The 26,663-nt window shown below is 51.6% G+C and overlaps 2 protein-coding genes and 1 long non-coding RNA gene across 4 annotated transcripts; 1 reads left to right on the top strand and 2 right to left on the bottom strand.

Annotated features, from left to right (window-relative positions):
• CNP (2',3'-cyclic nucleotide 3' phosphodiesterase) lies at positions 1 to 5,562 on the top strand. 2 transcript variants are annotated; one of them, XM_065039378.1, is made up of 4 exons: positions 1 to 152; positions 1,702 to 2,371; positions 2,836 to 2,978; positions 3,588 to 5,562. In XM_065039378.1, the coding sequence occupies exons 1-4, from the start codon at positions 150 to 152 to the stop codon at positions 4,038 to 4,040; spliced, it is 1,269 nt and encodes a 422-aa protein (XP_064895450.1). In that variant the 5' UTR covers positions 1 to 149; the 3' UTR covers positions 4,041 to 5,562. The 2 variants fall into 2 exon arrangements, with proteins under 2 accessions (XP_064895450.1, XP_064895451.1); XM_065039379.1 differs by having other exon boundaries at positions 33 to 152; positions 1,707 to 2,371.
• A 4,165-nt stretch (positions 5,563 to 9,727) lies between these two features.
• DNAJC7 (DnaJ heat shock protein family (Hsp40) member C7) lies at positions 9,728 to 26,634 on the bottom strand. The gene is made up of 14 exons (XM_065039324.1): positions 26,462 to 26,634; positions 16,676 to 16,764; positions 16,042 to 16,166; positions 15,837 to 15,950; positions 15,236 to 15,310; positions 14,094 to 14,212; positions 13,630 to 13,783; positions 12,873 to 13,037; positions 12,261 to 12,352; positions 11,475 to 11,548; positions 11,000 to 11,146; positions 10,621 to 10,773; positions 10,407 to 10,469; positions 9,728 to 10,024 (listed from the first exon to the last, which is right to left on the bottom strand). Exons 1-14 carry the CDS (start codon positions 26,542 to 26,544, stop codon positions 9,987 to 9,989), a joined length of 1,491 nt encoding a protein of 496 aa, XP_064895396.1. The 5' UTR covers positions 26,545 to 26,634; the 3' UTR covers positions 9,728 to 9,986.
• LOC135576095 (uncharacterized) lies at positions 19,479 to 25,119 on the bottom strand. Its single transcript, XR_010467721.1, has 2 exons — positions 21,301 to 25,119; positions 19,479 to 21,180 (listed from the first exon to the last, which is right to left on the bottom strand). It is a non-coding gene; the product is annotated as an uncharacterized LOC135576095 (long non-coding RNA).
• Positions 26,635 to 26,663: the final 29 nt, after the last annotated feature.

Here is a 26,663-nt window from a genome sequence, read left to right as displayed (position 1 = left end):
GCTCTTCCAGCGCCTGCGCAGCCGCGGGCGGGGCCGGGACGGGGGTTCGGGGGGGGATCCGGTGCTATGAAAGGGACCGCGGCAGCGCCCGCCCCAGAGCCGCTTCCCCGCTCCGCACCGGCGGCCGCCCCGGAGCCGCTGCCCTCACCATGGTAAGTGGGGGCCGCGGGGTTCGTGTCCCGGACGGGAAGAAGCGCCCGGCGGCATCGCCCACACGTGGGTGCTGGGTGCGGGGAGGGGGGGTACGGGATACAGCCGGACCCTGGGAACAGTGTTTGGGGGTCCCAGCGGTAAAGCCGGGGGCGCAGCGGCTCCATCCCGGGCGTACCGGGCTGCCCGGAGCCATCCCGGAGCGTCGCTCCCTCCAGGAGAGCCCGTGGGGACAAGCGGGAGCTTTGTGGGGACAGCGGGGAGGGCCGGGACGGGGCGCGGGCTGAATGGGGGATTGTCCGCCCGGGGAGCCCCCGCTCCGCCGAGGCGGGTCTGTGTGGGACCATTGTCCGTGTCCCCAACCCGTGAAGGCCACTATTATCCTCCAAGCTGGCCGCTGAACAATGGGGCTGAAGGGTGTTTTCTATTATTGTTCTTTTGTTTGCGCCGTTGAAAAGCGGCCTCAGTTATTGCGATGGCCAGCAGCTGCCTTCAGCCAAAGACCAACCCCAGCCCAAACCTTCCCTCGCACCCGGGGCCTGTCCTGCTTGTCCCCATTGGCAAACAGGACACTTGCAGCTCTGGCAGGTGGCTCATGCCATCACCTGCCTCTTGTACGGTGACTTGGGCGCCTCGAATTCATGGGGAAAACGATGTGGGGGTCCCAGGAGAGCTGTGTGGTCTTCGCTCTTCCAACCCCATTTTGGGAGCGGGCACAACCGTCCCACCGTGCCATAGCTGACCCCGGGCAGCCCAACACGACCATCAAAAACAATGAGGTTCTGGCACCAGGGCGCTTTGGAACCAAAAGCCACCTCCACATTCTGGAATAGCGATAGAAGAGTTTACCAACTGAACAGCTGTTTTGGAAATGATGTTTTCACCCCACAAACAGGAAAGCCGTATTTTTCTACCGTGGGCGGAGTGTGTATGTAATACATAAAACCCCTTGATTTTTTGCATCAAAGGCAAAACCTGCTCCTTCAGCATCACCCCGCGGCTGCCGGCACGCGAGCAGGTGCAGGTTGTGGGCGAGGGGACCCGGAGAGGTCACATATTGACCCAAAACCCAGTTGGTTCTATTAGAAACTCGCACAGCTGGTTTCTTTCCTGCTGCCAAACACATTTCTGTGCTGCCGGGAACGCTGGTTTCACTTTCGTGTTCAGCTCAGCAGCTGCTGGGAGGTTTTGCCTTGACCGGAAGCGATTTCAGTTGCTCTTAATCACTAGAGGAGCCCGAATTCCCCTGTGAGGCGCTCGGGGTGCTGGTTTTCGGGTGGAGTTCCCCACGCTGCACCCTCATTATCCACCACCCACCCGTGTTCATTTAAATAGCTCAGAGATAAATTGGACACTTGTACCAGCAGCTCGTGGTGCCCGTGAAACCGCAGCAGCTGCCACGTGATGGGTAAAACTTCCCCTTCCTGGTCGGGCTGGAGCCGCGTGTTGAGCTCCCGGTGAGACGGGGACACACAGAACGTGGCGCTGGGGGGGTCGAGGTGGCCCCTGCCGGGTCACCAGCCTGCAAAACACTTTCTTCTTGCGTTTCAGAACAGAGGCTTCTCAAAGAAGAGTCACACGTTCCTGCCTAAGATATTTAGGAAAATGTCTACTCAATCAGCCAAAGAAAGACCCGAGAGCTTGCACTTCCCCTTCCTCGACGATGAAGACACCGTCTCCACGGTCAAAGAATCTAAAACCTTCTTCATTTTACGAGGGCTGCCCGGCAGCGGCAAGTCCACCCTGGCCCAGGCTATCCAGGAGAGGTATAAAGATGCCTGCAAGGTCATCTCGGTCGATAACTACAAAATCACACCTTCGATAAGAAGCACCATTCCTGAAGAATATTCCAAGGTGGATGAGGATCTAGTTGACTATTGCAAACGAGATATCAGCGTTATCGTTTTGGACGACACTCACCACGAGAGGGAACGGCTGGACCAGCTCTTCGATATCGCTGACAAATACCGCTACAAAGTCATCTTTGCCGAGCCCAAAACCCAGTGGCGAATGGATTGTTTGCAGCTGAAGGACAAGAATCAATGGAAACTGTCGGTGGAAGAGCTGAAGAAGATGAAGCCCAGCTTGGAGAAGGAATTCCTGCCCATGTATTTCGGGTGGTTTTTGAGCAAAAGAAGTTCAGAGATCCTGAGGAAGGCTGGCCAGGCCTTCTTGGATGAGCTTGGGAGTCTCAAAGCCTTCAAAAAGGAGAGTAAATACTGTATGTATAGAAGCATCTTGCCAAGTTCTTACTGGGGTGATGAAATGTTAACACTCAGCAAACTGAACAAGCTCGGTTGGCTTCTAAAGAGAATTTCTAGTTAAAGTTAGCAACGAGAAAAGCTGTTCAAAGCTCCAAATGCATTTCCCATAGTGATAAAGTTGCTGTTGTAAAATGAAGTTTTCCCTAAGAGGTTTATGGAGCTGGGGGAGCTGGGGCCGGGACATTCAGGTTGGACAGAAAAGGGAAGGACCGAACCCCCCTGTCCCTTTGGGGGTTGGTACAACAATGCACAGAAGCTTCTGCTTTCTGGTTACATCCTCTGTTACCCTGGGCAGTTTTATTTACCCATCCAGCAGTAAGATAAAACACAAGGGACGGGTTGGTGCAGGAAGCTGAGATGGGACTTCAGGCACATGGGGTGACACCGGGGGGATTGTAATGTTCTTTACCTGTGTTTGCAGTTGCTTCTGCTATCGAAGATCCCAAAATAAAGATAGATCTCACCAGCTACTTTGTGAAGAGGCCGCCCGGGGTCCTGCACTGCACCGCAAAATACACCGACTTCGGGAAGGCAGCGGGAGCCGAGGAATACGCACAGCAAGAGGTGGGTGCGGGGCTCCGGCTGCTCCCCATAAAACCAGTTCTAACCCCTGTCCCAACAGGGGACACCCAGGCCCCTCGGGGGGTGGGGACGTGGTTTTGCTTTGAGCCAAGAGGGCGACTACAGGGACAGAGTCAGAACTGTGGGAGAGATGGTGAATCTTCCCTGTTGGTTTCCACACAAAACGCTCCTCTCCTGTCCCCCCGACTTCCAGCATCAGCTCCAGGAGCTTGATTTGAATGATTAATTAAGATCTTGTTGATGATGTCCCTGCAGGGCTTGGACTAGATGACCTTTAAAGGTCCCTTGCAACCCAAACTATTCTGTCATTCTCCAATAAGGTATTTGCGCTTCAGCTCAATTATTTCAAAAGGGATGAGCCCAAGTTAGATATTGGAGTTTGTGAAGGGCAAAGGTGTAACCAGCTCTGAATTCACGGAGCGGGAACTTCAGGCCATGATTCGCTAGTTGAGCATGGTTATATGTCCAAGCAAGAGGTGCCATGATCAGCCAAGACCCCGAGCTTAGGGACAGTAAAGCCACGCACAGCAAACCCCACCTGTGTGCGGGGACTTAGAGCTGAGCTCTGGCTTTGTCTCCCTCTCCGCCCAGGCTGTGAAAGCTGCTTACGGCAAAGGCTTCACGCTGTCCATCTCCGCCCTGTTCGTCACCACAAAAACTGTCGGCGCCCGCGTGGAGCTGAGCGATCAGCAGCTGCTGCTCTGGCCCGCGGACGCCGATAAAACCGCGCCCGCCGACAACCTCCCGCGGGGCAGCCGGGCCCACGTCACCCTGGGCTGCGCCAGCGGCGTCGAGGCCGTTCAGACCGGGCTGGATCTGCTGGAGTTCGTGAAGCTGGAAAAGGCCGGGAACAAAGGGGATGAAGTGGGGGAAATCGGAGGGGGGAAGCTGCTGTATTTCAATAACGGTATGTGGATGCTCGTCCTGTCGAAAAAGATCGATGTGAAGGCGATATTCTCAGGTTACTACGGGAAGGGGAAACTTGTGCCAACGCAGAGCACCAACAAACGGGGCTCTGCTTTTAGCTCCTGCACCATCATCTAGGAGCAGCAGCTGGCTTGTTGGTTGGGTTTTAAAAGGCGAGTAACTCCTGTAACCTGTTAAAGTGTAAAGAGAAATAATTCTACCTGTACTAAAGTAAACCCTTTGCCAACCCCAGCGTGAAGCCTCTGGGGAGGGAGTTTACCGGCCTCAGGACGAGGAAGAAAACAAGCAAACGCAGGTCACTGAAGCGCTGCTGAGCGTATTCTAAGGGAAGAGTTGTGGCAAGAACTAACCCCGGTCTTCTGCTTGTTTTCTTCCTTGGAGGAAGATCTCCCAGGTCTTTTATAACCTCCCTCTGAACCACAATCGTTAGGTCTTTACCTGTCGGCACCACGAGCAGTCGCAGACCAGAGCCTGCGCAGAACTGCTCCGACGCCGAGGGAACCGTGACCGTCTCTCCCCTTCTCCCCAACATCGGCCACCGTGGCTGAATCACCGGGTTAAAGATGAGCGAGACCTCAACTGTGCATCGTTTCTGTCGAGCGGTTCAGCACCCACAGAGGTCGGTTCTGCAGCTGGTTCATGCTTGCATGTGCGCGCTGCACGGCGGCCAGAAGCAAAGCAAAACCAACGAAACCACCCAGAAAAGGGAAAGCAGCGACACACGGGGGGGACATTCGGTTCCCGCATCCATCACACCAGGGAGGGCTGCACCGGCGTCCCCGGCCCGTAGGGAACAACCTGCCTTGGCAGGGGGTGGAAGAGATGGACTAACGTCTTTTCCATCTGATTCTATAGGAACTAAAATCATGTCTGAAGTACAGAGCCGTACTTCATGCAAGATTTTACTACTTTTCTCTAATGCACTTGAATGTTAAGGTAGGACGGCTGTAACCTTGTAATGTAGGAAGTGGAGATATAACCGCGTAACTCAAACCTAAACCGGTGGCTGGACAGCAGTTAATGATCGAGCACTTCTGTTATTAAAACTGTTTTAGCGAAACTTATGTTTTTTTCTCTTAGCCAGCCCGTTTCCCATTGCTCCGTGTGTGTGTGGTCACTATTTACCGTAACACAAAGCTAACGCATCCAGGTCAGGACAAAACTCACGCTACAGCTCAGTGTTTGAACCGGATAGTGAATTAACCCCGTGTTAACGTCTGTAAATACTCACTGTGTTTGCCAAGCGTGTGCTGGGCTCGTGTCTGCACCGGAACCAGCGCGGGGGCCGATGGGGCAAACGCTCTGCAAGGTGACGAACAGAGTAATTCCTGCTGTTACAATGACAAATTATAACAAAAAAATCATATATACGCCCCCACACTTGTATTCGTTCAACAGACAAAGCCTTGGTAGCTCCCCATGTTCAGCTCGGGCCTTTGCTAAAGCTCACGCGGGTTTGTTCCATCAGAGCTCGGCTGCCCAGGCCAGCCCCTCTCCCTCCGGGTCACATCCAGCACTGACACGCACCGCTGGAATATCTTTAGTTGCCTGTTCAAGAACAACAGGGAGACTGTCGTCGTTTTACATTTTTATTAGTTTGTACATCATATACAGTTTATAATAAAGTAAACCAATTGCATATGGTTCTGCTTCAGTCTGTGATATTCTTCATATAAACACATCATTATGAATTATGCCTAATGAAGTAAACAACAGGTATTCACATTTGTTTTACCATTCACATCCTAGAAAGGTCAGGGTGCGCGGGGGACGGTGCTCACAGCGATGCGAAGCCCGTCTGGAGAGGATGACGTTTGGCAAAGCGATGGGGACAGCGATTGCTCCATGCAGGACCCCTTTCCTCCCGCGGGAAAGGGTCAAGATATTTACACTGAGGTAACCGTGCCGAACTCCATTCAGATAAACGCTGCAGCGCGGGCTATACATCCTCTCCAAGTTGGCTTCACGTCGGCACCCGGTTTTGCCGCGACGGCTCCGCCGCGGTGTTACAGCAAAGCGGACGAGCATGCGGGGAAGGCGCTCGGGTTGCCGCTTCGCGCTCAGCCCCTCCAGCGTTGCTTCATGCAACTTGTGTCTTTAAAGCCGGAGCTGTTGGGAGGGAGCCGGGGGACCAGAGGCAGCTCTCCCACCAAACTCCGGCTTCCCAAAGCTCCGCTTAGCTAACACCGCGGTGCAGATGATGCTGCGGCTCAGCACCCGCTCGCGTTTCACCGCAGAACCTTGCAGGGTCTGTGCTAGAGCGCAAAGCCGCCCAACCCCACGCAGGGACAGTCCCACCCGGCGCCGCGGCGCTGGGAAAGCCCGGGCGCAGGAAAGCGAAGCGTTACCCACGTCTTTCAAAGCCACGCGCGGGTCCTGCTGCCCTGGGACGAGGGGACAACGGGGACGTCTCCAGAACACACAGAACGGGGGGTGCCGGAGCCCCCGCCAGCCCCGCGGCACCACGACCAGCCCACACCGAGCCGGGGGACACGCGAGCCGCCCTTTCGCTCGAGGAGAGGGGAGGGTACAAGGCACGGATTGCGACGGGATGAAAAGCATCCACTCGAAGGCGAGTGAGCGTCTCCAGTTCTTTCTGACACCGAGGAAGCCATTTCGAAAGAAAAAACAAGAGCAAACCACCGCGTGGTCCAAACACTTTGGTCATTCGATGGGCTGACGAGGGACGCGGAGCCCAGTTTCCCTATGGAAACAACACACCAGCCCAGCAGCTTTCCCTCCGGATCCCCTCACACACGGAAAGCTGAGACACGTGCAATATTCCACGGACAATAACACTGCTGTCCCGAGACATTCTCCTTTCTCCTCCCCCAATTCGCATTAATGTATTTACACAACAGTCAGGAGCCTGTAGCGCTAAGGATCCAGCTCTGCAGCAACATTCCCAAGCTCACAAACCAACCCACGTCCTCTCCTGGGCAGCACGAGGAGCCCAAACAAAGAGCCCAAACAACGAGGAGCCCATCAAAGTGAGCGGCCAGAAGCACCTTCGTGGGCTTCATGGCCGATTTCGGGTTCGGTGTTTCAGGAAAGGACCCTCTCGCTGCTCCCGCACAACCGGTGGAGCTGACACAGCATCCGATTGGTAAAGTGAATCTACACAAGGAAAAAACCACCACAGGCGTTGTGGTCCAGCGGTCACACCACTGCACGTGCAGTTATCCCCCCGCACCGACCCTATGGGGCCTTTTTGTTTTTAATGTATGAAATTGTGTCCATTTTCATTTGAATACAGCTGCATTTCACTCGAACTATCCCTACGGCACCGCCGGTGTCATCGTTGGGTGAAAAACCCGCCATTGGAGGGACAGCGTGTGGTCCGATGGTTCCTCATCTCTCACGACACCAGAGCCCCACGTCACCCGCTCCACATTTTCCCTGGATTTCACAGATTTCACAGATGAAACCAACAACTGTTGAGCAGCTACCGAGCTGCCCAACAGCAATCGAGTCCGTCCCATCTGCTGACAGACCCCCCGCACAACCACCCTGTGTGATCCCAGCCCCCGGGCTCTGCTGACTCCGTACGGCCCATCGGCCGGAGCACCAACCGTTCTCCTTCCAAAGGCTCTTACACCGAGAAATAAACCTTTCCACAATCACAAACACCGACTCCCAGAAACTCCGCTTGTTCGAAGGGCTTTGCCATCGGTTCCTTCCAGACACCAACAAATGGCTGAATGAAGCCACGTGAACGGCAACGCTCCTTCACCGCACACCAAGCGGATTTGTCGGGCAGAAACGAGAGTCCCATGTCCCTAAAGGAGGTGACGAAGCCACCGCAGCTTCACCCGCGGTGCCGCCGTCCTGGGGGACCGGGACGCGCTCAAACCCAGAAGGGAACGCGTGTTCTCCTTCGAGTCACGGAGCAGCGCCCCGCAAGTCTTGGCACTCACCGTATTAATATTGAACTACGTTAAGACATGCATTCATGTACAGCTTTATAAATACCTGCGGTATGTATTTTCTCTGTCCTCCAAGGAACGGTCTCCTTGCAAGCTTGGAGAGAAGGAAGCCTGTTGTACTTAACGGAGGGGAAATAATAATAGGACCAATACTAAAAGCCACTGCCCAACGCAGGACATGCCGCTGCACGGGGCTAAAGACCGAGGAAAGTCCAAACTGTACAGGAATATCAACAGACACACAAGACGTTATGAACCCGAACGCCACACCAGAACAAGTCCTGTAAACTCTGATTTACAAGTACTGTGAGAACTGGAGAAGTATCAATATGCATAGACCAGTATTTCCATTGCCCAGGTAGTTACCGTCTCAGAGTCTGAAAGACGTCAGGACCTTATTTTGCTCTCAGTGCAATCCGAATGAGTCCATCACGTTACACTGGCACGAAGAATAAACATCGTAGAGTCTATAGTTTGGAAATATCACTCGTCTGACAAGCCGACTTTTGAGCGAGTTATAAAATGCTTCCTTTATTCTGCAGTACTAGAATTGAAGCCCTTAAATCTTCCCTCTACCAAAGCAGGTTGTCAAAGCTCCTGACAAGAACACAACCAGGGGACGGCGGCAGCACCGCGACACCATTGCCGACGTTGGGCATCGACTCGGCGCGCGCCGGGTTCCGGGGGCTCTGCGCACAGAGGAAGGAAGACGAGGACGTCGGCGTTTGAAATACGTTTGGTGCAATGAACTCACTGCGATCTCCGTTCCTGCGGTAAGAGGTTAAATCGGGTGTTACATACAAGCGAGCGCCGGGTGTTGTGCGGTTGGGGTTTTGCAGCCGAGGTCGCTGCGCTACGAGACGATTCCACCCGGTGCCACCGCGTTGTTCCTCTCAAACCCCGCTCCTGACGCCGCGCGCTGCTCCAAACAAGCGTCGCCAACAAGGCGCCTGCTCAAAAAGCTGCTTCCCAGCGTTAAAAAGGGGCAGAATTCGGCAGCGGAGTCCTCGTGGCCGTAACGACCGCGCGGTGCAAAGCGAAGCAGCGCTCGCGTTACGGGCAGAACCCACCGCGCCACAGCCGCTCCCAGCGCCGTCTGGCGATGCGGACGGTGCGGCTCAGCTCCTCCTGTCCCCACATCGTGCGAGAGAAGCGACAGCTGGGACTTTGCATGCTCTTGCTTCCTACTGGTTGAAAACTACTTGACTGGTTTATCCGTAGGGTTCCTGTAAACACGAGGAGAGCAAACGGCGCAACCGCTTCCAGTTATCAACCTGAATATGACTCTGCATTTCTTCAGAGCTCGTCCACGTCACGGAGCAGTAACACGAAATCAAACATCAAGCTCAACAAAATCAAGTTTTAGCACAAATGTTCAAGTGGATTAATTAAAAAAACCAACCAAACAATGGCGATGCAATTCAGCACAGAGCAGGTTCCATATTCCCTTAACAGGAGAGTTCATGGGGTGGAAACACAGAGCCCTTGATTCTAGTTGTATCACAGGTAATTCTCACATAAGCTGCTCTTGTAAAACCGAACAAGCATTTCTCCAATACAAAATCGTTCAAAGCTCACACGTTACCATTGAAGTTAATGCCCACGGGTACCATTCTGGTAAAAAAACAGAAGAAAGAAATACAACTGGCAGGTAAAATGTGATTGTTTGAAACTTGATTGAATCTTGGCAACATCTTCAGAAGATTAAGATAAACTCCGAGTTACTAAAACCCTAAACATGCTGCACTTCGGAGCCAACCAAACCAAACGGGAGATGATTTCACCCTCTTAGGAGTCCACATTCCAGGAGGACATCGGCAAGTCCCCGCTGCTCCGGAGCGGCAGCAGCCTGCAAAGCACGGGCCAGCAGAGAGGACCAACAGATTCAAAGCTTTATTTCCTTTTTCTTTTCTTTAATAAATTTAACAATAAAACAAAAAAGTCCCGAGCCTTCCCCTCCCCGAGCTGGTTTCCTCTTCACACACAACAGCACACAAAGCAGAGGTCTCCAACCGAGAGGATCGAAACTGCTCTAAGTACGACGAGACATGATGAAGGAGGGAGTCTAAGTGTGTCCGTATTTGAGGTTAAAACAAGCACATCAGGTATTTGTTGGGTTGGGGTTGGTTGGTTGTTTTTAGCCAAACTGGAAAAAGAAATTTCCAGGCCCAGAAGCTGCAAAAGGAAAGGAAAGGTGTTAGCGCTTTCAAAACGCAGAGACAACAGGGCTGGGTGCCAGGCTGGTGCTTGATTCGAACAAAAGCACCTGAGCGCACAGGGAGACGAGACGAGATCTTCACTGTGGATCTTTGCTGATAATAGCACAGGCAGATTCACGAGGAGGGAGGTAAAGAGCCCGAAAACACACACGACCTCTCAAAATTCACTTAATTAAAGGCCTTCAGGAACACGGGCTCCCCCGAGGAGTCGCCGCAGCAGCCCAGCGCCGAGCAAAGCGCTTTGGGAAAGTCAAACGCTCTCCTCAACGCTTTGGGCAACTCGGTTGGGATTTGCGTACTTACGTTTCTAAAGCTGAGCGGTCAACGCTCCCACCTACCTTCAAAACTGAAGCCACCCGGCCCGCCGAAGAAGGCCTTGAAGATATTATTTGCATCGAACTCTGGAGGGGAAGAAAAGGAAGTTGTGAGTTGAAGTGAAACAGCCGGTTATAGTTTCCACAACTTCGAACTTTGCATTTAATTCAGGGCCCAGAAAGCATTTTGCAAGCCGAGGAAAAGCTGCAAGCAGTCAAGGGTAAAATTACAACGTACCTCCCACGTTCAGCCCATCCTCCTCCAGATCCTGGCCGCTGTCGTAACGGGCCTTCTTCTTGGGATCCGACAGGATGGTGAAGGCTTCACCGACCTCCTTAAACTTCTTCTCCTCCTCCTTCTGTACTTCTGCGCTCGCCCCGCTGTGTCGGTCTAGGAATATAAATGCAGGAAGAGCTTTTAGTTTGTGCTGTCAATGGAAAATGCTCCGCGTTCCCAGCTACCGTCACAGATTAAATTTGTGGGGTTAGAAACCATATTTGCCCAGAAATTCCCTCGCTCGTTTGTGTTTCCGCTGTGGGTGACGGCTGCGCAGGGCACGTTCACGGGGCAGGGGCCCCCAACCACGGCAGGGGCGCCCAAAACTGTCTGTGGGTACCTGGATGATGCATTAGTGCTCTTTTCCTGTAAGCCTTCTTGATCTCGTCTTCAGAGGCGTTTTTGTCAACCCCGAGGATTTTATAGTAGTCTTTCCGTTTGCTCTTTTTCAGCTCCACCTGGGCGTTCTTTAGAAGCTGCTTGTGTTCTAGAAAGAAGCACAAGGAGCGAGGTTACTCTCTCCGTTTCATTGCAGGCTACTAAAAAGAGCAAGAGGACAGTTAACAACGAGAAGCACGGCCAGATATTCTGAATCTGATGCGTCGCTTCGGCTACAAGCTGAATTATTTCCTCAGCATTTGGTGATGGGATTGAGACAGGACGTTTCCGAGCGCTCCTTTGTCAGCATTGTCTTGCTGGGGTTAAAGGTTGCAAGTCAGAGCATATTGTGGGGAAAGATATAAAGGCAAACAAAAGCAACAATGAAGAAAATCTGCAGTTAACTTTGCACACAACGAGAGTGCTGATACGCTCACCTTTCGTTTTTTCTGTCTGATAAACCTTTTCGTAGTCTCTTACAGCATCTTCGTATTGTTCTGTGTCCATGTAACTGTGGAAAGAAACAGCGGTGGCCAAGTTGTCATTCACGGGAAATGTCAAAAGCGGGTTCAGGCACAAGGTTTCTGGGTGGATATGAATTAAGATGCACACAGGGCGCAGAACGAGCAGCCACGAGAACCCCCAGAGCATCATTGGGAGCTCAGACACCTGCTGTTTGTGGGAAATCCTGGCACGGGATCCTGCCCCTGGGGCTCCAGAGGCCGCAATCTCATTTGGCAGCACCGGTTCTGCTTTAATGATCTGATAACGACTTTACCCAGCCGCAGGAACTGATCCCAGGCAGCAGGATTCCACGGAAGCTGCTGCAGAGTCACACAGCAGCAACGGGGCTTACAAGTGACAATCTTGGCACCTCAGAGGGACGTGAGCCCATCACTGGCGTTCCAGCCTTACTCATGTGTTAACTACTTACTGTAATTAAGCAATTACCCAGACACAGCTTGAGAATATCACCGAGGATTGTAAATTAAAATGAATGCGCCAGAGGCTGCAATAATTTGATTCATCTATAAGCAGGGGCTGGACTAGATGACTGTTGAAGGTCCAACCCAAACTATCCTAAGATTCTGTGAAGAGGAATAAAGTCAGGGCCCCTTAAGCCAGAACCTTTTATCCAGTTAAGCTTCAGATCTGTTATCCCCGTCACCCAGTGCTGTAGGGGGGAGGTTCCCACCCACCAAGTGTCCACAAGGTGCACTTACCATTGTGCCCTCCTCAAGTACGCTTTGATATACGTGTCGTCCAGTTTCACCGCGTTCGTGCAGTCGTCTATTGCTTCTTCAAGTTTCCTAAGCTACAAAGACAAGTTCCATGAATCCCCGTCAGAGAAGGAATTCCGCTAAGCAGCGTTATCATTTTAGCAACTGAAAGGTGTAAAGAATCTTGGAAAAGTCTCACAACAGCAAACTTGGAAAAAGCACCTAGGGGTTTTAAATTAGGTCATGTTTTTTTTAGATCAAAACCCTAAGGCAGATCATCTACAAGAAGAATGAGATAAGAAATGATATGTCCTCATTACCGGGAAGGAAACAAATCAAGATGCCTTTCTGCTGATTCGGATAAGGCCAAGCTGCATTCCTCCTCTCCCTCCCACACTGCGCAGCCCGAGTATTTGGGTTTTGTTTCTTCAGGAGTCGACTTTGTTGGCTGTTTGGATCTGATCCAAACATTGTGCAAGCACAGAAACCTGCAGCACTGCAGAGATCCAGCTGCCCCAGCGGCCACATCGCCCTGTGCCTTCCAGAGCCATTTGCCTTTTACAAACTACATAGCTAAGAAGATAAAAGATCGGCTGCCTGGTGAGCACGTCTTACCTTTGAATTAACCGTCCCCCGGTTGCAGTAGAGTTTGGCGTTTGTTTTTATGTTATTTGGATCTATTCCTAGTGCCTCTGTGTATAGTTCATGTGCTAATTTGTAGTTTCCTTCTTTGAATGCTTTATTCCCATCTTCTTTCTTTGCTTTAAGTGCTTTGGCATTCTGAAAGGAAACATACGCTGGGTAAGGACATTAGGTAAGTGGTTCAGGGGTACCAAGCACCTTATTTTGCAGGGTGAGGGTCCTCAAAAAAGTCATATAATTTAGCTTCAGACGCCGTCACAGGATACAAAAGTCCCAGCCTTGCTACAGCAGCTGAAAGGAGCTGTAAGCATCTTGCTTTTCACCAAGAAAAGCGCCAAGGAACAGCCAGTGCCAGTTCCGGGCATCACCCACGTGAACAAGGGCTGCCTGATGTCTGAGGTGAGAACGTGACAGTGAAGTAAACGTAGAGATTTAAAACAAAAAATGAATGGGCCCGCACTTCTTGAGAGCTTACACGAGTAAAGAGATTCAAAAAGTCAATCAAAGAACTACAACAGAGTAGAAACGAGGGAAGAAACAACATGAGAGGAACGGTGTTTAAAATGCAAGTCAACCCAGAGGCGCCAATATTGAATCTGAAAGTCTGAAGTTCTTTTAGAACGGATAGACCCAGTTTTATTGCTCCTATATCTAACCAAGGAACAATGAAGAGCAAAGGGAGGCAGCGCTCAAGGTCATTTTCAGCCCCGTTCCCAGCGTCCCGGCTCACCCGGCAGGCGAGACAAGCCTTCTCGTGATCCGGAGCCATCCTGAGCGCCTGCACGAAGAACTGCACGGCCTTCTCAATGCAGTCCTCGTAATAAAGGCAGAGACCACGCACGTACAGAGCGTCTGCGTTTGTCGAGTCCATTCGTAAGATGTCACTGTAACAGATATATTTTAAAAGTGAAATGTTTCCCTATTCCAATGTCCTCCTGGTCTGCAGAAGCACTGCTCCTCCACCGAGATATTTAGTTATTTTAGCAAGCCCATGGTCCAGATGTGCAAAAAGCTTGCTCAAGAGAGACTGCTGGTTACAAACAGAGTCTAAATCCAGTTTCCCTGTAAGATTCATGCACTCTTCCTCACCACCAGCTGCATTAAGGACTCTCTTCTTTTTTTATATTCCCTTATTCACTTTGGGTTTTGGAAACAAGCAGCTGTTATTCAAGCTCTAGCCCACCAGATGCTCACCTTGCTACAGACTGTGCTTCTGGGTAGCGACCCAATAGCGCTAAACATTCAGCCTTGAGGATTTTGAATCGGTGACAAGCAGGAGCAAACTCCAAAGCGCGGTCCATGCAAAATACAACCTGGCGTGAGAGAAAACACAACTGTGAGCAAACAGCCAAAGGCCTCGTTTGAAAGGCCGCACCATTGCCACGCTCGAGATTTCAAATTTGCCTTCAAAGAGAAGCATAAATGTGCAGGCGCCTGTTTCTCCTGCTGCTGCAGCCGTATTTCTTTAGAACATTTCCCTTGTGTGCAGGTTTCTTGTTTTGTTTTTTAAAGGGCTTTGTGTACCAAGGTCTGTGGCACCTATGTTACCATGATACAGCACTACACAGGATTCCAGGGACACTTGTAGAAGGTCCAACCTTCAACTCTTCTGAAATCGTAGGCCCTAAAGAAAAAGCCAAGGAAGACAATTCCGCCCCTGTTTTCTGCATTGTGAAGCCATGTGGGAAGGACAGAAATTCAACAGAGTGAGACAGCTTGGACACAAAAAAGCACAGTGCAGGGCCTGATCTGCCACTGCTCTGCCTGCCATGAGCTCATGGGTCCTGTCCATCTCGGCCCCGCTGCTGGGGACATCTGCAGGAGAACAGGGTCATTGTTCCCCCGAGGTTCATCTGCTTCCCCGGCCCGTGCCGTCACCATCGCCCGCTGGGGGAAGCGCTGGGCTCCAGACCGAGAAGCCGAGGGCTCTGGGGTGAGAAGGAGCGGAGCAGCTCTCCAGAAACAAAGCTGACATCTCATTCAAGCCTCCCCAGTGAAGTGAGACAGGAGGAGTGAAGGGACAGATGCAAAAAGCCCAGAACACGCAACCCAGGCAGGGTAATTCCTACACGTCAAATCCCAACTGACCACCCATCCTGTCCGCTCTTCATAACCAGGGGATACAAAGCTGGGATTTACCCTTCCAAAAATCTTGAGTTTAGCCTACGAGTGTGGACAATCTCCTTTTTGGGACAAACTCCCACAGCATGTTGTGCAGCACCTCCCATTATGGCCCAGCTCATGTTAGGTGGGGAATTAGACGCACATCTGGTTGAACCGGCCGGGTGAAGTATGTCCATTCACAACGCTACAGGAAACAATGAAGTTAATCTCACCTTCCTGAAATCCCGCTTCTCAAAATCCACTTCGGCTATTTTTTCATATTCAAGCACAGTACTGGCGTTCTTCAGCTGGAAGACAGAACACAGCGAGCGCTGAGGGACAGTCGCTGCTCTCAAACACCGTCAAGCAGCATTTAAGCAGCCAACCCCTAAAGTGTCGGAGCAAAAACCACTGCAGACCATGAAACAGTGATGCAGATGCCATCAATACTTTTGCCAGCATTAAAATCAGTTTGAAATCGCGTGACCTAACTGGTACCCCAGGAAAACGTCCCCCTGTGAAGGAGATACAAAAGTGGAAGCAGCCGTCTACGTGTTGCATCCCTCATTTCCGAGCTCCCTTAGTACAATTCACCATTTCTCCTCTGGAGTGCTGGGTGAAAAATGAGCTTAGTCTCAGGCTTTTCTGCTCAGAAACCTGGCAGTCTACTGAAAAACAGACACAGACTCTTTGAGCGCACCTCATTTTTCCCCGTTATCTCACACACAAACAGGTATTACTAACAACAGCTGTGATTCCAGCTGGCAAATTCAAAGCGAGTTCCTTTTGACAGCCTCAGCTACTGGGAATATTTACATCTTAAGCAGCTCTTACCTCCTGCTGCGCCTGGGTATTCTTATGATCCAGTTCTAGAACTCGTTGAAAGCAGCGGCTGGCAGCCATGGCATTCCCCAGGGAAAGGTGGCACTTCCCTTCCCGTAAATGGCCCTGAGAAGACAGGCAAAAGGGAGCTGTAAGAGCTGCAACAGGCGGAGACGAGGGTATTTAGACACGAAGAATGATGACGTTTTCCACGTACCCTGACAAATCTGTCATCCAACCTGACAGACTGCTGAGCGTCACCGAGGGCTTCTCGGAACCTCCCCAACATCATGAGGGTGGCAGCTCTGTTACCATAATAACTGGCATTATTAGGACAGGTATCTGGAGAAGATGGAAGAGCACTCGCTGTTAGTGTCATGCAAGCAGCTATACAACTTGTACAACATATTAAAAAGCCACAGTTGGATTAAAAAAATCCCATTCCCTCTCAATTTAAAATGTGTCACCTGAAAGGCTTAAGATGACGCATGCTGGTCAAACGGGTGTTTTGAGCCGCAAGTCATAAAGCTATTGCTCCCTGCACTATACACAGGAATAAACTCATAGGAAACAAAAATGCGGGGTGTTCAGGCTGCTGCTGAGCCTGCATGAGAGGGGAGGCTGGACTGGTTTCATGTGCAGAATATCTTGGCTGGAGGAGAAACAAAGAACTGCTGCAATGCCCCACGCTGGCACTGCCTCGCGTTATCAATCTGCTGCAATTCTGCAAGGTAATCGAAGTTTTTATCCAGCGTGTGCTGTTAGAAGCCCTGCTGGCGTGTTTTAAATCAGTAACCAGCTTTGATTTTTAAATACTGTATTCGGCAAATATTATCACCACCTCTTCTCACCTATGGCTTTTGTGTAATAGTTGTACGCTTCGTTGTAATCTTTCTTGGCATAGTATGCGTTTCCTTGCTCCTTGAATGATTCTGCTTCCCTGAAAGGAAGGAAAACACCACATTTTAAGAGGAACTGAGCATGAGAAAAGATTCTGACCGTGATTGGGTCCCGCAGCAATCACGCCATAACTCCTCAGTGCTCCAAAATGCTTGTAGCTGGTGGCGTGTACGCTGACCATGGGAAAACATCGCACCTCATCTCCTGGATCTCAGATCCTTCATCACTTCACCAGGGCCATGGACAGGGGTACTCTGACATATCACCTACCCAAACAGTACAGCAACTCACACCAAAGCCGCCTTCGAGCACCTTCTCTTCAGTCTCAGATGCATTTGCTGCTTAGTTCAGCAAAATTCACTATGGTTAACCAAAGCAGCCTGTTGGCGAGCGCCGCAGCGCCTCGGCAGTCGGAGTCACGGAACAGAGCGCCGTCTCTTTCCAAGCAGTCCCACATGCTCAAGGAACAGAGCCCGGAACAATTTCTACATTCAAAAGAGAGCTAAATCAAGGAGAACTAAGGGTGCAAGGAGAAGCTTGGCACTGCCTTGGCAACAGGTCTAGAAATAGTCCTCACACCCATTTGCAGAGACACTTTAGGACATTTAAAAAGACACAACATATGGTTTAAAGCAGCATCCCTTAAACTCTTGAAAGCAACGTTTCCCCTGAAGAAAATGAAATGCTTCTCTCTCTTCTCCCATCTACCTTCACCATTTTAGATATGCAGTCTGAGAGGCAACTTGTACCACAGTGATGAAGTTTAATTCAGCTTCATTTAATTAAATTCAGTGATTTAATCCACTTGCCTCACCTCCTAGACTGTTTAACATGTAAAAGCGATGAGGCCAGCTCAAAACCAGCATCACCCCACTCTAAGATACAGCACTCAAGACCTGCATTGTGCTTTCGGGACTTCACTGCTGCAGCCGGAGCAACAGACGCTGTCTGTCCACTCTCCAGAGCACTCGCACAACCACAACTCCAGACAAAGACAAATTCTAAGCAGCCGAACAAAGACCAGCTCAGGCTCCATCCTCCATGTCCCACCAGCGACATCTACGAGCCCCAGCTACTCTTTCCTTCAACAACTCGCAATTTTCTGCTGGAGCAGCCCGGCCGCGGGGATCTGACTGTATCACAGGCGGTACGGTTGAAATTGGTTACGACGGGTCATGGTACTCCTGTTGGGTGATGGCCAACCGCTCTGAACGGAGCCTTTGCCAAAGCAGAAGCCAAGGAAGCTAAAGCAGCTCGTGACACCCCGGTCTGCAGAGCGGAGCGGCACTTGTGGATGCAAACGTGGGTCAGTTCCAGGCTGCGCTGAAATGTTGGGCTTCAGCATTTTCTGGAGAGAAGGATCTAGAAGTGAAGGTGTCTCTTTGCGCCACTTGCTGCAGAGAAGCTATTTACAGGGTAACTCGCGGTAAAAATGAAGCAAACCAAATAAGAGAACACAAGGCTAGAGAGTGAAGAGTCACAGGACTTTCATGAACACATTGTTAATAACCTAACGGGATAGAAGTTGAGTGTCTCCACTGAAAGCTGTAGCTACAGCACATTAAAAGAGTGGAAAATGGGCTCTTACTATAGAGAACATACTGTTAGAATGTACCGTAGTGAAAAGCTTCTTTCACAGAATCATTTTGGTTGGAAAAGCCCCTCAAGATCATGGAGTCCAACCATTCCCCACCCCTGTCCCTGCCCCATGTCCTGAGAACCTCATGTCCGTCTGTCCAGCCCTCCAGGGCTGGTGACTCCAGCACTGCCCTGGGCAGCCTGTTCCAATGCCCCACAGCCCTTTGGGGAAGAAATTGTTCCCACATCCAACCTCAACCTCCCCTGGCGCAACTTGAGGCCGTTTCCTCTGCTCCTGGCGCTTGTTCCTGGGGAGCAGAGCCCGACCCCCCTGGCTCCAAGCTCCTTTCAGGCAGTTGCAGAGTGATAAGTAAATAAAACCAAAGGGAAGACTGCTGACAAGCCCTGAGTTCCAGCAAGGTGCCGAATCCAAGATCTGATCTGGTACAAGTTGACCGCGACTTTGTATGTTTGTTTTGGAAGGACCCTGGTGAAGGAGAGCGATGTTCCGCAAGCCTACTAGAAAAAGAACAAAGGGAATAGTGTTGAAACAAGTTCACATGTTTTGAGCCTCGTTCGGGCTTCCATTGGCCATTCCCACACAACCGCCTCATGCAAAGGGTTGTTTGCACTGAACCAGCCCAGTTTTACCAGCTGGCAAAACAATAGACACAGGGAGCTGCCATGGGCTCCTCACTTTCATTTTGAACCTTTGCTGTCAGCAATGGACAAGATGCTGTAACTCCGCTGGAGTCAAAAAATGGGAAGAACACACCAGCACATTGGCGTGTTTATTTGAAATAAGATGAATAAGTAAAGGGGTGGCAAAGAAAAGGGTCAGTGCACGCACCCCACTGCCTTGGGAGGATCCATCGCGGCTCCCAGGCTCAGCTCATCCCTGCTGCACTGCCACAAAGTTATGAATGTGGCTGTTTAAGATGGGAAAATGCCGATACCTCCGTATCTCCTTCCCACCAGGATGCTGAGCATCAGCACAGCATCACTCCGCATTCCTCCTTCTTGAGGGCCAAAAGACCCCAAAATTATTATATGCCTGTTGGACAACCCGACTGCCAACAAACTGCTGGGAAAAGAGAGAAAGAAAACAGACACATGGCAACACCAACTTTCCTGAAGCACCGGGACCCTGAGAAAACAGGCAAACACAAAAATGACTGTGTTCTACTCTCCTTTTTATTGGTCCATTTTCCTTTTAAGCGTTTACTTTAACACAGATTGATATATCAACAAGTCCCAGCGCCTCGGATAACGCTAGAAGAAAGGAAGCGCGCAGGTATTTCTATCGCTCACGTGGCTTTAAAGATTGTAAAAGAAAAAGCAAATTGCCTCCAAAGCACGGAGGCAAAGACGCTTGCTGGAAATGCGAGACTTGTGGTCTGCGATCCTAGACACAGAGCAGAAGCATCTCCCCGCGGTTGTGCTCCACTGACACAGAAAGCACACAGAGAAAACAGCTCTTGTTTACCACAGCCTCTGGTTATAACAAGAAAAATACCCAGATCTCCTGATATCACTGGTAATTGTTTCAATCCAAACAGATGCTGCAGCCTGAATGAGCTCATTCTGCATCTCGCACTGATGTAGGCTGCATTCCCCACTTGCTACTTTTGAAACCGAAGAAGAATCGTGCTTTGCTAAAAATACGATCGGGGCTGAATGGAACCCTTTGTGAGTGGAGCTTGGGGTCTTCTCAGGGCCTCTCCACGCTGGACGCAGAAGACGGGGAAGAGTTGCACCAAGGATGTCGGGAAGAGGCTTGTCTTCCACTGCGTGTGCAGCCCAGGCTCACGGGGAGGGACTGTCTGGAGGAACTCTCTCCTTGCGAGCTACTCATTTTGGGTTTTCTCTTTTATAACATTTGTTGGGACCCCTAATGCTTCAAGTGCTCTGGCCTCTGTCACATGAGAGGACCTGCCACCAATACAAGCAGCAGCCGGACATTCTGCTGCTCCCCTCGCGGCCCAGGGATGCGGTACAAGGAGCTCCCTGCCTGCATAGTGGGAGCAGGAACCATCACAAAGCTCCATCTGTTCCCCAGGGAACACTCAGCCCCTGCTCCATCCCTCTGCTCCCTGTGGAACACTCAGCCCCTGCTCCATCCCTCTGCTCCCTGTGGAACGCTCAGCCCCTGCTCCATCCCTCTGCTCCCCGTGGAACGCTCAGCCCCTGCTCCCCACGGAACACTCAGCCCCTGCTCCATCCCTCTGCTCCCTGTGGAACACTCAGCCCCTGCTCCATCCCTCTGCTCCCCGTGGAACACTCAGCCCCTGCTCCATCCCTCTGCTCCCCGTGGAACACTCAGCCCCTGCTCCATCCCTCTGCTCCCCATGGAACACTCAGCCCCTGCTCCATCCCTCTGCTCCCCACGGAACACTCAGCCCCTGCTCCATCCCTCTGCTCCCCACGGAACACTCAGCCCCTGCTCCATCCCTCTGCTCCCCACGGAACACTCAGCCCCTGCTCCATCCCAGAACAGCCGCGCTGTGAGGAGCTGCCATCCCGCGCACCGCTGACACAATCCCACGTTTGCCTAAAAACTTCTGCCTCCTCCTCCTCGGAGCTTCCACACGCTGCCCCGCTCCAGCGCTGATCCTGGTTTCCACCCCTCCTACTCCAGCTCCTAACCAGATATACACACCTCCTTATCTAAATCATCAAAAAACTCGTGGGAATCGCCCAAACGGCAGCTCTGGGGTCTAGGGGTGGGGGCACGGATGCTGCACGCACAGGGACGGGTGCTCAAAGCAATATTGCTGTTAGGGACCAGACCGCCTGAGCTTACCCAGCGACAGAAATCCAGCATTAAAGCAGGTGGCGGACTTGCTCTCTCGACCCTCACTCCTACTCCATTTCCTGCCTCCATTACGAAACAGGGACAAAAAAAAAGAAAAGAGAAATGTAGGATTTAAAGAAGGCTCCAAAATCCAGTCCTGGCCAAGCAATCTGTTTTTGGGATGCTCTGAAAAAAAGGACATACCTGCCTTTACCAAGCAAGTCTTGCAGAGGCTTTTTCTTTAACAGGACACGGTGCCTTTATCCAGCATTTTTTTTTGGTTGAAATCCAGTCTAGATTCTCAGCTGTCAGATGTTACTCAGCTGCTTGGGTAAAATAAGTTGGGTGATCTCAATACAGTTTACAGCAGGCAGATGTCTGGAGCTTAAAATTAGCTGTCGTATTTGCCACTGGACATACTGTACCCTCCCCTCCTTTCTTCCAGGACTGGAAGAGAAGTCAAACACTACGCAGGCCACGGAGCTACACAGGGTGCTACCACCCTGTATGCTTTAGAAACCCTGCCTCCAGGTTGGGTTTTACACTCTGCGAGGGAATAAATCTCTATATATGTATAATCTCCCAACAGCAGTGCTTGTGTTTTCTGTTTCTGGAGTGGAAAAGAACATAAGATCACATATAACACATACTGAGATCACCCTTTGCAGCCAGGCAGCATCACCTGGCCAAAAAGGCCACGAGCAACCTGGCTGGTACCAGCACTGGTGTGGCCAGCAGGCCCAGGGCAGCGACCGTCCCTGTGCTGGGTACTGGGGAGGCCAAACCGCAAATCCTGGGGGCAGTTCTGGGCCCCTGAGGAAAAGAAAGACTTTGAGGTGCTGGAGCGAGTGGAGAGAAGGGAACGGAGCTGGTGAGGGGCTGGAGCACAAGTGTGATGGAGCGGCTGAGGGACCTGGGGGTTCAGCTGGAGAACAGGAGCTGAGGGGAGACCTTCTGATCTCTGAACTGCCTGAAAGGAGCTTGGAGCCAGGGGGGTCGGGCTCTGCTCCCCAGGAACAAGTGCCAGGAGCAGAGGAAACGGCCTCAAGTTGCGCCAGGGGAGGCTGAGGTTGGATGTGGGAACAATTTCTTCCCCAAAGGGCTGTGGGGCATTGGAACAGGCTGCCCAGGGCAGTGCTGGAGTCACCATCCCTGGAGGGCTGGACAGACGGACATGAGGTTCTCAGGACATGGGGCAGGGACAGGGGTGGGGGAATGGTTGGACTCAATCTTGAGGGGCTTTTCCAACCAAAAGGATTCGTTGATTCTACTGCAGAAGAGACCAAACGGACACAGAGCAGCACAGAAAGCCGCTCCCTGCACATCAGCACCCCCCACCGCACAGGCAGCGGGGTTACCGCCAGCTGCAAGAGAGGAACAAACGTGACATTTACTCACAGCACGCCCCAAAGCAGGGCAGTAGCGAGCCTGCACATGCAAGTGTCTGCACGGACAGTCTAAAGGCTCCGCAACTGAAATATAAAAGCAAAAGTCTGCCGCAAGAGCAGACAACAGCAATATAACCGACATTTAATACAGAAGGCACACAAAACCCCCACGCTATCCTACATACACACCCCAGAACATTCCCAGTACCTGAGGGCAAACGCAAACGTGGAAAGACCAAAAGTCACGAGAACCAAAATGCACCACAAAAATCAAAGAAATGAACCCAATCCCTCCCTGCAGCTCTGAGAACAAACAGCCCGGCGAGCCCCGACATTTAACTGCGCAGCTGGGTAACACACGCCAGGCGCAGAGCTCGGTATTAACCTGATTCGTAATGATGGCGCGATCATTTCTGGCAGGGTCACATCATCACCATCATGAGAACCCATGGAAGGCTCTAGAACCAGCCCAAGACTCTCTTTTTCCCACAGAGGCCTAAATTAAGCCAGCTGTAAGAATTAGATGGTGAAACAACTGCACCTACAAGATAGTTCACCCTAGAAATGCACATTTTGTATTAAAGAAAAAGGCTGGAATTGTAAGTACTGATCATCTTATCATACCGGATAAAGTCACAACCTAATTCAGAGCATTCAAACCCTCTCTAAATATATGGGAAAGCAAACAACTACGCAAACAGCTTCTGCTGGTCCTTGTATTATCACAAGATCATAAAGTAATTACGCATTAGTAAACCAGGCTGAATTTACAGCCTGGGAAAGTCAAGTGGCCATTTGCAAGCAGAACAGGAATAGCAGAACATTCTTTATGTGCCCCTACAGCCGATGAATCCCCTCCCCACAGAACTCCCCGTGAAATCAGCCAAGAAATGGCATTTATTCAGGAGGAGCCTGATCAAGATATAACTAATGTCATGCAAAACAGCAGCAGAAAGATTCTTGCTACTCACCAGCACCTGAAAACCTCCAGGCAACATCTGTCAAACTAATGAGGGACCCCAAGTCAGGCAAGGTCTGAAACCTTCTTGACTTCTGCACAATTTCCTTTGAGTGGCACATTACTAAGGTTAACGATCATTTCCTACCGAGGCATCAACAATCTGAAGTCTGCAGCAAAACCACTGTAAAAACAGTCTGGGCAGATCATTTTATAATGCTATTTTCCGGGTGATTGGAGATACATATTTTTAAGAGGCTTCCGCATCCTCCAGTGCCGAAGAACGAGGAGAAAGATCCAGCCTTATGCTGGCACATCAGACCGGACCTAGAATGGCTGGGAGGATGACAAGGAAATTCTCCCTGGCAAAACTCCAGCAACCCCAAACTCACAGACCAGCCGGGCAAAGGGGTCAGAAACCTTTCACATTCATTTAAGAAAAAAATACAATACAATAAAATGAAGTGACTTTTTGGGGGAGGTCTGGCCCTGCTCATCAGCTGCTTCCCAGAAGAACCAGCAGGAACAGCAGCACTGCCCAGCAGATAAAATTAACGCAATTACATCAACCTTTTTCCATAAGGACACCCACAATTTATGCAGCAGCAGACGATAATTATCCTGTGACCGCACGCTATTCCTGGCCCTCCAACAAGCTGTGAGTGAGCCGTTCGGCATCTTTTCAGCTGCTTCCGTGCATTAGTTACGATCGTTCTGAAATTCAGATCTCCGCTTCTGCTAATTTCCTCGTTTTTATTAAGCCACAGCGAACAGAATGATGCATTTAGACAAAGGTGAGTCTGCATCGGTGTCTCGTCACGTTGTAATTCCTAAACAGAAGAACGTGGAAACCCTTGATGCTGACTTGGAGCAACCATTCAGAAAACATTTTCACTTCTTTCTGCCGGTTTTGCTAACAGAATCTAGCACAGACACACCACAAGGGCCGCACTAAAGCGGATTCACGTGTAAGGCTGTGCTCTTTAATGCAGAATGGCTGCACAGCCCTTACATGGTTCAAGGCCTTTTACAATCATTAACATCTAGTTAAGCCTCCAACTACTCTCCCTAATCAGTGACTACCACCCTAATTTACCTTAGATCAACAAGCCACAGAACTTAAGCAATTTATGTAAAGCAGGAAGGGCCAAAGGAGAGCAGGGGACCCCAAGGAAGGGGGAAAAGGAAGGCATGAGTTTGTCACTTTTGAGCAGCCAAAAAGAATTTTGGAAGCAGAATCATCTACCCACACGTTTCTCTATTAGCAAGAGAGAGGAGTAACATCCCCAACACCACCAAAAAGGAAGCCGTTGGGAAAGTATCTAACAAAAGCACTTCATGGTAATAACTATGAATGATGGCACTGGCCTTATGACACCGATAAAAACCCAGATCGCATCTGCTCCTCCCAGCTGAGCCTTCCCCTCGGGGCAGGACGAGGACCGAGCGCTGCCCAGGAGCTCTTCTGCTTCGCCCCTGCTCAGCCCCTCTCCACATCACCCTATTCCTGCCTGGTTTCCTGCGCCCACCGCTCCTGCGGTGGAGCTTGGGAAGGAGGAAGAAAGGGCCACCCCTGAAGTCACCACCAGAAGCCGACGGTGCCTTCAGCGCGGTTTTTACATCCGGATGCTTTTAACGTCTCAAACGCCAGATTTAATTAGCCCAGGGGAAGGAATGACTTACCCATCAACAGGGCTTTCCCAACTTTACAAGCCATGTAATTTGTCAGGTACTCTACGCATAACAACCAGGCGCCTCTTCAGCAAATTTAGCTCCTTAGAATGACAAAACCAGGAAGGCAGATCCTCCAGCCTTTAATTCCTGACAGTAAACGAGCAGCACAAAACACCTCAGGCCAATAGTATTTTGAAAATACCATTCCTCAGAGGCCACTTTCAGTTTTGTTTCCTCCTTTTAATTCCATCCATTTGAACTCCATCCCATTTCTAGAGCAATTGCCTCACCTTCTACAGAAATAGTTCCCTCCTCCCCAGCTCCCCAGGCAATAACCAAGCGCCAGCGCTACACGCTGCAGAACCAGCGGAGTCCCCCAGAATTGGACCTTCCCACCCCCCCGCTGCTCAGGCGCTGCTGGGAACCTGCTCTCTCACCTTGAGAAGAAAATCTGCAAGAAAGGTGGGGATTCCCACCACCCCCGCCTCAGACAACACTATTCCCTGGGCAAGGGGCACCGGGCCACTTCAGAAATAAACCAGTTACTGAAATGCGGAGAAGCTCTTTAACTACAGTAACATTTTCAGAGCGTGACTCTGCCCCAAGGGATGCCGGCTACTGGTTTTTCCTCCCTTATCCACAGCAAGGCAGGACAAACAGTAAAAATTGCTGCGCACAGATTTCAAATGGGAACAGGGAGAAGGGAACTGGGGATGATGAAGCAGCAAAGAGCACCCAGACCTTGGGGTCTGACGCTTCGCTTTAACCCCACAGCTCAATCCTTCCAGCCTCGTCCTCAGCGATGGCAGAAATTCTCTTCAGAAACAGGGCGCAAGGCAGAAAGGATGGTATTTCTATTTCTAGGACACCCAAACTCGGGCTGACCGGGGACTCTGCCACAGGGCGCGTGTTCTGATCCTGCTGCACAGGGACGCCGGGAGATTTCACACGGGACAAGCGGCCGAGACGCAGCCCACAATAAAAGCATCAGCCGGCTGCACTGGGCTGGGGGCGCCGGGCAGGGCGGGAGCGCTCGGGGAGCTCCGGCTAGGCCCTGCCCCAAGGGAAAAGGCCTTTCCCGGGGCTCCCAGGTCCCCGCCGGGGCTGTGGGTGCAGCCGGTGCCGCTGCCCCCGCGGAGGAGGCCGGAGGGGCCGAGGGGCGGCCAAGCCCCTGCGGCTCCCCCACCCCAAGGGCTCCGGAGCCGCCGCCCCAGCCTCCCCCGCTGCCCGCAGCCCAGGGCCGCTCCCGGTTTCTCTAACCAGAGAGCCCGGCCCGCCCGCCGGGACACCGGCCGCCCCCTGCCCTGCCCGGCGGGGCGATGCCGGCCGGCGGCAGCAGCTTTACCTCCGCGTCTCCTCATCGTTCTCAGGCTCGCCGGGTCCCTCGGGCGCCGCCATGATCACATCGCACTCGGGCGCCGCCGCCATCTTACCGCCGGGCCGGGCTGAGGGGCGGGACAGGCGCGGCGCCGGAAGGGGCGGAGCTTCCGCTGATAACGGCGGCGGCGCGCGGGGCGGGCGGGAGTGACTCTGGGGCGGGACCGGAC

The sequence above is a fragment of the Columba livia genome, chromosome 23 (genome assembly GCF_036013475.1).
Source record: "Columba livia isolate bColLiv1 breed racing homer chromosome 23, bColLiv1.pat.W.v2, whole genome shotgun sequence".
In the NCBI taxonomy this organism is placed as follows: Eukaryota; Metazoa; Chordata; class Aves; order Columbiformes; family Columbidae; genus Columba; species Columba livia.
Note: the sequence above shows the minus strand (reverse complement) of the source record. Positions and strands in the feature narration are given on the sequence as shown.

What these genes read in the sequence shown, in the direction of transcription:
- CNP (XM_065039378.1), top strand. An exon ending in CAAAAAGGAGAGTAAATACT is followed by an intron (nt 2,372 to 2,835) that starts GTATGTATAGAA and finishes CTGTGTTTGCAG; the next exon opens with TTGCTTCTGCTATCGAAGAT. An exon ending in AGGAATACGCACAGCAAGAG is followed by an intron (nt 2,979 to 3,587) that starts GTGGGTGCGGGG and finishes CTCTCCGCCCAG; the next exon opens with GCTGTGAAAGCTGCTTACGG.
- DNAJC7 (XM_065039324.1), bottom strand. Translation starts at nt 26,544, where the DNA reads ATGGCGGCGGCGCCCGAGTGCGATGTGATCATGGCGGCGCCCGAGGGA. An exon ending in AGGCTTGTCTCGCCTGCCGG is followed by an intron (nt 13,038 to 13,629) that starts GTGAGCCGGGAC and finishes GTTTCCTTTCAG; the next exon opens with AATGCCAAAGCACTTAAAGC. An exon ending in TCAGACAGAAAAAACGAAAG is followed by an intron (nt 11,147 to 11,474) that starts GTGAGCGTATCA and finishes GCTTCTTTCTAG; the next exon opens with AACACAAGCAGCTTCTAAAG.